At 43.7% G+C, this 12,051-nt stretch overlaps 1 protein-coding gene across 1 annotated transcript in view; it reads left to right on the forward strand.

Annotated features, from left to right (window-relative positions):
• Positions 1–12,051, forward strand: part of AK7 (adenylate kinase 7) — a 68,229-nt gene that overhangs the window by 14,316 nt on the left and 41,862 nt on the right. Inside the window, exons 3-4 of the mRNA XM_027521395.1 lie at positions 1,432–1,540; positions 10,385–10,479. Of these exons, the coding sequence (XP_027377196.1) occupies positions 1,432–1,540; positions 10,385–10,479 (204 nt within the window). The remainder of the gene's footprint in view (positions 1–1,431; positions 1,541–10,384; positions 10,480–12,051) is intronic.

Below are 12,051 nucleotides of genomic sequence, written 5' to 3' on the forward strand. Positions count from 1 at the left end.
CAAGAAGATCAAACCAGTCAGTCCTAAAGGAAATCAACCCTGAATATTCATTAGAAGGACTGACGCCAAAGCTGAAGCTCCCATACTTTGATGAGAAGAGCTGACTCATTGGAAAAGACCCTGATGCTGGGAAAGATTGAAGACAAAAGGAGATGGGGTGGGTCGGGGGGTGCAGCAGAGGATGAGACGGTTAGATAGCATCACCAACTCAAGGGACATGAATTTGAGCAAACTCCCAGAGGCAGTGAAGGACGGGCAAGCCTAACTGTGCTGCAGTCCATGGGACCGAAGAGTCGGACACAACTTAGCGACTGAACACACACACACACACAACCTCTGATGAAAGGCATCTCCCCTCTTGTGATTCTCCAGAAGAAGTTGTGGTAAAGAGATCAAGTTTGATCTAAAGTGTCCTGCTCTCATGCAACCAATCAAGGATCTATGGAGGAATATCTGACCCCTGAGACAGGAGGAATAGCAGCCAGTGCAAATCCTGGTCCTTTTATGGTTGATACCCACCCTCAGTACAGTACTCCCAAAATCTGCTGGCACCACACAGCAGGGAATAACTAGTTAAACACAATGATCGTCAAAGTTACTTTCATATCATATAAGAAATTTTTCTTTTTAACATTAGAAGTTTCTGTATTGTGGGGCTTCCCGGGTGGCTCAGTGGTTAAAGAATCCACCTGTTAATGCAGGAGACACGGGTTTGATCCCTGATCTGGGAAGATCCCACATGCCACGGAGCAACTAAGCCCATGGAACCCAACTACTAAAGCCCACACACCCTAGAGCCTGTGCATTGAGAAGCCTGCCCATGGCCACTAGAGATTAGCCCCCGCTCTCCAAACTAGAGGAAAACCCACAGAGCAACAAAGACCCAGCACAGCCAAAAATAAGTAAATTTTTTTTAAATTCTGTATTTTTTAAATACTCCCAGCTGTCAACTGTGATAAGTTACCTTACATTTTGAGACCAGGTTTGTTCCACCTTGAGGATTCTGAAATAATCCACATTAATCACTTATCAGCACTTCTGAGTCATTCATGATCTATAACGGCTCAAAGAAACTTCCTCAAAGATTGAGTTTGTTTTAAATGCTTCACACATTTTCTTCTAGTGTGTTCTAATTCTTCCCTCCTGAATCACGGTTTAAACAGAAGGCAGAAATAGTACCTAAGATCTTTATGTAATTTTCTTATTCATCTGTTCCCGGCTATTTTCATAAACTTTGTTATTTGAAAACTACACACAGAAGAGAGCCAAGATTTCATTTTAAATTAAAAAAATAAAATAAAATCCTTCTGTGATTTTTTCTTCTTGGGGGACTATCCAGGCGGCATTTCTCATCTGGAAATTGTCACTCCCATCTAAATATTAAGGTGACATTGCTTCTTGCAACAAATTACTGTCAACTTTCTTTTTCAGGGCATCTCTCAAGAAGACCTTCTCTTGCGCCTGCTGGAATGTGATGTTATCATTTATAACATCACTGAGAACCCCCAGCAAGCGGAGGAAGCCATCTGGGCAGTCTCTGGTCAGTGAGATGCACCCTTGATCTCCAGGGGCGGGACTTTCATGCCATATACCTTACCAAAGAGCCATCCCAGGAACACCAGGCAAATTAGAACCAGGGGAGAACTGATCTGAAATTTACCTAAAACAGGAAGTGAGATCAAACTAGTGGATATACCTATGGATAATGTTACAACATACCCAGAGGCATATGAAAATATTTAAGAGTTTATGTGAGCAAGAATCAATTCATACTGGGAATTCCCTGGAGGTCCAGTGGTTAGGACTGTGTGCTTTCACTGCCAAGAGCCCGGGTTCAAATCCTAAGATCCCCATGGCTAGGCAGACAAAAAAAAAAAAGAATCTATTCATGTTGGGCAGCACCAAATTCCAAGTGGTTAGGAGATCCACTAACAGAAACTAGGGGCAAGACTGAGAAAACTCAGAAGCAAGGCAATTATTTGACTGGCTACAGCTTAAGTATTAGTTGCTCAGTCATGTCTGACTGGGAGAAGGCAATGGCAACCCACTCCAATACTCTCGCCTGGAAAATCCCATGGATGGGAGGAGCCTGATAGGCTGCGGTCCATGGGGTCGCTAAGAGTTGGACACAACTGAGTGTCTTCACTTTCACTTTTCATTTTCATGCATTGGAGAAGGAAACGGCAACCCACTCCAGTGTTCTTGCCTGGAGAATCCCAGGGACAGGGGAGCCTGGTGGGCTGCTGTCTATGGGGTTGCACAGAGTCGGACACGACTGAAGCGACTTAGCAGCAGCAGCAGCAACATGTCCAACTCTTTGTGACCCCATGGACTGTAGCCTGCCAGATTCCTCTGTGGAATTCTCCAGGCAAGAAGAAATTCCCTTCTCCAGGGGATCTAACTGACCCAGGGATCGAACTTGGGTCTCCCACATCGCAGGCAGATTCTTTACCGTCTAGGTGACCAGGGAAGAGAAAAGCCAGAAGCATGCAATTATTTGATTGGCTGCAGCGAAAGCATTTCCCTTATTTGGGAGGGTCTATCGACTATTTGTGATTAGTTTCTTTAGGTTTGGGTTTGCTCATCGAGGCTGCTAAGGTGCTAGGGCCACCTCAGTCTATTGGCTTCCTTGCTAAATTAATTTAGCAACAGGTACTCCTGAAGGAGAGAATTTTTTAAATTGAAGGATAGTTGATGTGGTGGTTTAGTCACTAAGTTGTATCCAACTCTAGTGACCCCATGGACTGTAGCCCGACAAACTCCTCTGTCCACAAGATTTTCCAGGCAAGAATATTAGAGTGGGTTGCCATTTCCTTCTCCAAGGGATCTTTCCAACCCAGGGATCGAACCCAGGTTACCTGCACTGCAGGATTCTTTACTGTCTGAGCTACAGGGAAGCCCAAAATTGATGTACAATATTATAAAAGTGTATAATGTTATGAGTCACAATTTTTGAAGGTTATACCCTACTTGCCATTATTATAAAGTGTTGGCTGTGTTTCCTGTGTTGCACAATATATCCTTATAGCTTATTTTATACCTAATGTTATTGTTTAGTTACTTAGTCGTGTCTGACTCTTTGTGACCCCATGGACTGCAGCACACCAGGCCTCCCTGTCCCTTACCATCTCCTGAAATCTGTTCAAGTTCATGTCCATTACATCGATGATGCCATCCAGCCATCTCATCCTCTGACGCCCTCTTCTCCTTCTGCCTTCAATCTTTCCCAGCATCAGGGACTTCTCCAATGAGTCAGCTGCTCACATCAGATGACGAAAGTACTGGAGCTTCAGGTTCAGCATCAATCCTTCCAACGAGAATTCAGGATTGACTTCCCTTAATATTGACTGGTTTGATCTCCTTGCTGACTAAGGGACTTTCAGGAGTCTTCTCCAACACCACAGTTGGAAGGCATCAATGCTTTGGTGCTCTACCTTATTCATGGTCCAGCTCTCACAACCGTACGTGACCACTGGGAAGACCATAGCCTTGACTTTACCTAATAGTTTGTACCTTTTAATTCCCTACCCTTATCTAGCCCCTCCCTCTTCCCTTTCCCCACTGGTAACCACTAGTTTTTTCTCTAGTTCTGTGAGTCTCCTTCCTTTTTGTTATATTCACTAGTTTGTGTATTTTTTAGATCCCACATATAAGTGATATTAGACAGTATTTGTCCTGCTCTGTCTGACTCATTTTACCCAGCATAGTAAGTCTATCCATGTTGTTACAAATGGCAAAATGTCATTCTTTTTTTATAGTTGAGTAGTATTCCAATGTCGGAGAAGGCAATGGCACCCCACTCCAGTACTCTTGCCTGGAAAATCCCATGGACGGAGGAGCCTGGTAGACTGCAGTCCAAGGGGTCGCAAAGAGTCGGACACGACTGAGCGACTTCACTTTCACTTTTCACTTTCATGCATTGGAGAAGGAAATGGCAACCCACTCCAGTGTTCTTGCCTGGAGAACCCCAGGGACGGGGGAGCCTGGTGGGCTGCCGTCTATGGGGTCACACAGAGTCGGACACGACTGAAGCGACTTAGCAGCAGCAGCAGCAGCAGTATTCCAATGTACACACAGACAAATATATATCTATCTATATGAATTCTTCTTTATCCCTGCATCTGTTGAAGGACTTTAGACTGCTTCCATATCTTGGCTATTGTAAATAATGCTGCTGTGAACAGGGGGTACATGTATCTTTTTGAATTAGTGTTTTTGGTTTTTCAGATATAGACCCAAGAGTGGAACTGTTGGGTCATATGATAGTTCTATTTTTAGTTTTTTGGGAAACTTCCACACTGTTTTCCACAGCAGCTGCACCAGTGCACATTGCTGGCAATAGTGGGCAAGGGGTCCCTTTTCTCCACATCCTCGCCGGAACTTGTTACTTGCTGTCTTTTGGATCACAGCCATTCTAACGCATGTGAGGTGATATGTTACTGTGGTTTTGATTTGCGTTTCCTTAGTGATTAGCGATGCTGAGCATCTATTCGTGTGTTTGTTGGTCATCTGCATTTCCTCTTTGGAAAAATATCTGTCCACTTCTGCACATTTTAAAAATTGTGTTGTTGGTTTTTTTGATGTTGAGTTGAATGAGCTGTTTATATATGTTGGACATTAACCCCTTATTGCTTTTACATTTGCAAATAGTTTCTCCCCATTAGTACATTGGCTTTTCAGTTTGTTAGTGGCTGTGCAAAAGCTTTTAAATTTAATTAGGTCCCATTTGTTTATTTTTCTTTTATTTGCTTTGCTTTAGGAGACAGATCAAAAAAAAAAAAAAATACTGCTATAATTTATGTCAAAAAGTGTTCTGCCTATGTTTTCCTCTAGGAGTTTTATGGTTTCCAGTATTACAGTTAGGTCTTTAATCCATTTTGAGTTAATTTTTACATATGATGTTAGGGAGTGTTCTGAGTTCATTCTTTTACATGTAGCTGTCCAGTTTTCCTAGTGTCATTTATGGAAGAGACTGTCTTTTTCTCCATTGGGTATTCTTGCCTCCTTTGTCGAAGACTGACCATAAGTGTGTGGGTTTATTTCTGGGCTGTCTAGTCTATTCCACTAGTCTGTGTGTTCAAAAAATAGAATATTTTTAATCATTTAAAGAAATGAAACATTAACATTCAAAATTTAACCTTTATTCATTCTACAGACACTGCTCAAGGAGGTGGGGTTGAATGTATTGGGAAGATACAAAGACAAATAAAAGGGATACCTCAAGACTTTTGTAGGCCCACGGGAGAGCTAAGGGACTCAGGAGAAACTTTTGTGCAGGACAGAGAATGGCATGTTGATACAAAAGGTGTCACAAGATAGATGTGACTTTAGGAGAAGAGGAATTATTTCTAACTCTGCGGATTCGATTTAGTTCAACAGATGTTCCCTGATAGCAGGGGTTGGGAAGGGGTTGCAAAGAACACTTGCATGTTTTAAATGTTTTGAAAAAGGTAATAAACTCTAAGGAACAAAGTGATGTTTAGCAATTTTGTGCTTTGTAATTCATATCCTTATTAAATCCAGAGCAACTGAGCTTATTTGAATTGTCATTCTAGACCAGGAGGACAGCAAAAAAGACACGAGCACCTTGCTTTGCAGTATTTTTTACTTTTATGTTAGGTGCTTCCCTGGTGGCTCAGACTGTAACGAATCTTCCTGCAATGCAGGAGACCCAGGTTCTATCCCTGGGCTGGGAAGATCCCTGGAGGAAGAAATGGCTACCCACTCCAGTATTCTTGTCTGGAGAATTCCATGGACAGAGAAGCCTGGCAGGCTATATAGTCCATGGGTCACAAAGAGTTGGACACAGCTGAAAGACTATCACTTACACTTCAATATCTTCATTTTTGGCAGATTAGTCTAGGAGTCAGCAGACTTTTTCTGTAAAAGGCCAGGTTCCTGGCTTTTCAAGCCAACTTCTCTGCCATTGTAGCACAAATGCAACTATAGACAAAAAAGTAAATGAATGAACCGGGTTCCAATAAAACTTAAAAATATATATATATATATATTTATTTATTTATTTGGCTGCTCCAGGTCTTAGTTGCAGCATGGGGGATCTAGTTCAAAGATCAAGCCCAGGCCTCCTGCTTTGGAAGCACGGAATCTTATCCACTGGGCCACTAGGGAAGTTCCATTCAACAAAACTTTATTTACAAAAACAAGCAGTACCTTGCCAACCCCTGAATAAGAAAAGAGAAAAACTGTATTTTGGCTTATGTTCAAAGAAATGGAATGAAGCTTCAGGAATATCCGTACCATATTCAGAGAAATAATGATGGGAAAGTACTCTCTCTGGGTTGTGCGGAAGTCCTCAGGAGCTTAGAATGTTTGATTTCTCATTTATCACTGTGGGCCTAAGTTTCATTCAGATACAAATCAAAAACATGAGCAGTGTGTCATATTTCAGAACAGAGCTTTATAATTGCCTACTCCCCACATTTTGTCCCTTTGCAAATATCGACAGATGATGTATAATTGCACCACCTAAAATAATAATCAGACCTAATGTTTACTGAGTTCTCATTTTGTGCTGGTCTTTGGAAATTGATTTTTTCTGTTTAATACATACTCAGAGTTTTCTTTAAATTTTAATTTTTTTCTGCTATAAAACCTGGACGTATTTCAAAAATTTAAAAAAGCACAGGAGGATTTAGAAGAAAAAAAAAATTTCGTGCATTTCTTTCCCATCCCATCCTTACTCCCCCAAAGGAACCTCATTTAACCCACTTGTTCCTTTTAATACACACACACAAAAATGCCTGCACTGATGTCCTTTGATTATGAATTTTAGACATTAACCACTGACTTCCTGCTATAACAGATGAGCCTCAGCACCTTGTAGGATCCCTCTCACTAATCATCACGGGAACATGGTAGGTTTGATAGGGTGGCCTCAGCCTGCAGAAGCTTGGAGTGGGGTTTCAGTTCCCGGCCAGAGATTGAGGTCAATCGAGGTGGTGAGAGCATCTAGTCCTAGCCACTAGACCAGGGGTCAGTGACAAGGCCCTGGCCCCTTGGCTTTGCAGAAATGAATTCCCATGAAGATGGAGAGTAGTGAAACAAGTAAAATGCTTATTAGGAGGAAAGAGTACAAGTAAGTGTGGATAGACACAAGTGGAATCATTTTGATTCGCCAGATTCAGAGTCCATATTTGGTGTATCTCAGGATCCTCCCATGTGTTCGTGCACATCTCTCAGCCAAGATGGAATCCACCGAAGAGGCCCATGGGTAGTGAGCATCACTTACTTCAGTGTGGTGCCCCCTCCCTTTCTGACCTCCAGGGAGCCTTTCTGTGCATCCTGTGCATACTAAGGGAGGTCTCCTGACTTCAAGAATGAGAAAAATAGGTGGTCTCTTATCTAGAGGCACTTGGACAGCGAGGAGATCAAACCAAGTCAGTCCTAAAGGAAATCAGTTCAGTTCAGTTGCTCAGTCATGTCCGACTCTTTGAGACCCCATGCACTGCAGCACGCCAGGTCTCCCTGTCCATCGCCAACTCCCAGAGTTTACTCAAACTCATATCCATTGAGTCAGTGATGCCATCCAACCATCTCATCCTCTGTCGTCCCCTTCTCCTCCTGCCTTCAGTCTTTCCCAGCATCAGGGTCTTTTCAAATTAGTCAGTTCTTTGCATCAGGTAGCCAAAGTATTGGAGTTTCAGCTTCAGCATCAGTCCTTCCAATGAATATTCAGGACATTTCCTTTAGAATGGACTGGTTGGATCTCCTTGCAGTCCAAGGGACTTTGAAGAGTCTTCTCCAACACCACAGTTCAAAAGTATCAATTCTTCAGTGCTCAGCTTTCTTTATAGTCCAACTCTCACATCCATACATGACTACTGGAAAATCAACCCTGAATATTCATTGGAAGGACTGATGCTGAAGCTCCAATACTTTGACCATCTGATGCAAAGAACCAATTCATTGGAAAAAGACCCTGATCGTGGGAAAGATTGAGGGCAGGAGGAGAAGGGGGTGACAGAGGATGAGATGGTTGGATGGCATCACCGACTCAATGGACATGAGTTTGAGCAAACTCAGAGAGATAGTGAAGGACAGGGAAGCCTGGCGTGCTGCAGTTCATGGGGTAGCAAAGAGTAGACATGACTTAGCAACTGAACAACAACATCGGATCACAGAGAACAAATTTCCAACTCTTTGCCCCAGGGACCCATCTATCGCCTGCCCCAGGTTCTCAAACTTTGATACCACAATTCTTTTCATGGGGAACTCTTCGGTGGCTCAGCAGTAAAGAATTCGCATGCCAGTTCAGGAGACTCAAGAGACTTGAGTTTGATCCTGGGTTTGGGAAGATACACTGGAGGAGGAAATGGCCACCCACTCTGGTATTCTTGCTTGGAAAATCCCATGGACAGAGAAGCCTGGTGGGCTACAGTCCATGGATTGCAAAACGTCAGACACGACAGTGAGTTCCACTCCACTCCAATGCTTAAATGTGTGGAGAGCCCTCCTGGAAAATAACAAACCTTTTGGATACCAAATACTCATGGGTCCAATCCACCACTATTCTAAATTCCAGTGTCTACATATTGTTCATAATCAAGCATTGAGGTGTTACCAAAACCCTCCACCCACAGCCCCCAGCCACCGCTCACGGACTGCTCTACCCCAGCCAGGGACAGTTCGGGGGGTGAAAAATTACTTCTTTCCACAAGGACTTAAGCTGAATAGCACTGCTTTATGTGAAATCATGAGAGGGCCTGGTCCCATTAAAAAAAAAAAGATTGAAATAATGCTATTTATAGCAACACAATGGGCCTAGAGAATATCATACTAAGTGAAGTAAGTTAGAGAAAGACAAATATCACAAGATATCACTTATACATGAAAGCCTAAAAAATGTAAATGAATTTATTTACAAAGTAGAAATATACTCACAGACACAGAAAAGAAACTTATGGTTATGGATTGGTGGGGGGTGGATAACTTAAGAGTTCAGGATTAACATGTACACACTATTATATATAAACTAGATGAACAACAAGGATCTACTGTATAGCACAGGGTTCTGTAGTCACGGTCTTATAATAACCTATAATGGAAAAGATTCTGAAAAAAAAAAAGAATTTATAGATATAGATTTTGTTTTATTTTTAGTTGCTAAGAGTATCCAACTCTTTGTAACCCCATGGACAATAGCCCACCGGGCTCCTCTGTCCATAGGATTTCCCAACCAAGACTATCGTGGGTTGCCGTTTCCTTCCCCAGGGATCTTCCCAACCAGGGGATCAAACCTGCATCTCCTGCATTGGCAGTTGGATTCTTTACCACTTGCCACCAGGGAAGCTGTATAGGTATAGATGGATACAACTGAATCACTTTGCTGTACATCTGAAGCTAGCATAACATTGAAAGTTAGCTATATTTAAATTTTTTTTCAAGATTTTTAAAAAACAGGCCTAGCCTTCTGATTCAGGCCTCCCACTCCACTCTCCATGAAGCCTGAGAAGAGACATAGTGGGCACCACAGGCCAGACAACCGGGCTTCTAGAACTGGACTCTGTCCCACGGCTTCATTCCATGACTCTGGGCAAATGGGAAGTGTGCTTCCCTTCCCTTTTCTATAAAAACAGAGCTGTTAGCATCTACCTCCTGATGGTAAGAATTCAGTGCATGTGTGTGTTAGTTGCTCAATCATGTCTGACTCTTTGCAGCCCCATGGACTGTAGCCTGCCCGGCTCCCCTGTCCATGGAATTCTCCAGGCAAGAATACTGGAGTGGGTTGCCATGCCCTCCTTCAGGGGATTTTCCCAACCCAGGGATTGAACCCAATTGCCTGCTTTGAAGGCAGATTTCTTACCATTTGAGACACCAGGAATTATTTACTAAAGCCCATGAATTGTTGCCATTCATGCCCTGGTGGCTCAGTCAGTAAAGAATCTGCCTGCAATGCAGGAGACACATGTTCCATCCCTGGGTCAGAACGATCCCCTGGAGGAGGAAATGGCTGCCCACTCCAGTATTCTTGCCTGGAGAATCCCATGGACAGAGGAGCCTGGCAGGCTACAGTCCATGGGGGTCGCAAAGAGTAGGACATCAACTAAGCGACTAAAACACCACCATGTCAGCTTTAATTATTAGTATCTCGGGCCCTCCTAAAGGTGGAAGCACACCGCTGCAGGCCAGGAAATAGGAAGGGGCTGGACTGTGAGCTGGGCGCTGAGGAAGTCGGATGGCTGGAGGGAGGCGGCCGGGAGCAGAGACTAGGAGGGGCAGTGAGGCGTCAGAGGGGGCGCCCCCTGGTGTTAAGTCGCTGCTTGAAAGAGAAGTCACTTCAAGTCAGACTGGTAATGAAAAGTGGACAGCATTTTAACACGTTCTGCATGGATCCAAGTAACCACTCCGCTTTTTGGCTCCGCAGCCCTGAATGAAGAAACCAGCCATTTCGAAAAGCGGAAGGTGTTTATTTTGGTCTCCACGGTGATGACCTGGGCGCGGTCCAAACCCCTGGACCCGGTAAGTAGTGCGCTAGCTTTTCTTCTGTGCAGCATTGCTGCCTCCGTACCTTCTAATCCGCACGTGGAAAGAGCTTTCTACAGTTTTCAATGTGCTTACACTCCTGAACTCTGCCCCTTAATAAGCACTCCGCAGCGTTCATGGACAGGGAAGCCTGGTGTGCTGCATGTTAGCCTGGGGTTGCAAACAGTCGGACAGGACTGAGCGACTGAACTGAGAGTTCATGGGCTCCAAGCCACTCCATTCCAAGGAGCCACGTTGTTTTAGAAGGCCCTGAGAAAGAAGAGGAAAATGCTGCCTGTCCAACTATAACAAACCTTATCACTTTTTATTTTAAATGTATTAAAAGCGTGCTCTTTTAGACTTAACCTGTACCTATATTTTTATCGTGTATATTCCCATGCATACATTAAAAGGGAAAATATAAGCAAATACAAAATATAAGCAAAAATATAAGCAAATTCAGTGGTTCTAGTATTCCCCAAACTTCTTCAAACTCAGAGTTCAGGGGCTTCCCTGGTGGTCCAGTGGCCAAGACTCCACACTCCCAATGCAAGGGTTTGATTCTTGGGCTGGTGCAGTGGTCAAGAATCTGTCTTCCAATGCAGGAGACCCAGGTGACACAGATTCGATCCCTGGGTAGAGAAGATCCCCTGGAGGAGGAAATGGCAACCTGCTCCAGTATTCTTGCCTGGGAAATCCCATAGACAGAGGAGCCTGGCAGGCTACAGTCTGTGGAGTTGCAAAGACTCAGACACGACTGAGCACACACTTTCCTATAAAGCTGATATCATCAGACTTGTCCGCTGATATCAGATTTTGCTGCTTTGTCTCCATGCCTCTGTGCCTGTGAACTGCCTTTTCATCCCAGTACTGAATCACACTATAATCTTTGAAAAGACATCCTAAAAGGCAATTAGACTAACATGCGTAGTACCTAAGTCAGTATAAAGATGATATGTGCTCAAGGCGACCCCAAGGTGACCCGGGCTCCAACGAGGACGGCATGGCGGATGCCTCCTGGCTGAGCATGTTGTGATAAGCCAGTGATGACAGGACACATTCCAATCTTAGAGATGTTAAAATGGGGAGGGAAAAAGGCACGTGTTAGACTCAGTGGAATGCTTTATTTATAACAAGGAAGTATTTACGCATTTATCACACTCCTTGCGTCAGAGGTCATTTATTTGTCAGAGGTCATTTATTTGTTTAATTCTCTCTCCCTTAGTGGACACAGAGGTCCTCGAGGGCAGGAACCGGAGGGTTTCTGTCCGTTTCTTGTGAATCTCACTCACCTCCTCCACTTGGTTGCCATCGCCTCAAGGAGCAGGCCTGTCACTTTATTCCTGTTGGAGTTCCAACCCTCAGAGTATCTAGTAAAGCGTCTGCTACAAAACAGTCGTTGGTCACTTGACTGGCTGATCATTTCACTGGCTTGATTGATTGTCCTCACTCCTTCAGTTATTAACAAACTCATACAGACTTAAGCAAAAGGGGGGTTTATTGACTCATAACTGGGTAGTCAGACCATGGGCTTCAGGTTCAGCTGTATCTAGGGGCTTAAACAGTGCT

This window comes from Bos indicus x Bos taurus, chromosome 21 (genome assembly GCF_003369695.1).
Source record: "Bos indicus x Bos taurus breed Angus x Brahman F1 hybrid chromosome 21, Bos_hybrid_MaternalHap_v2.0, whole genome shotgun sequence".
Taxonomy (NCBI): Eukaryota; Metazoa; Chordata; class Mammalia; order Artiodactyla; family Bovidae; genus Bos; species Bos indicus x Bos taurus.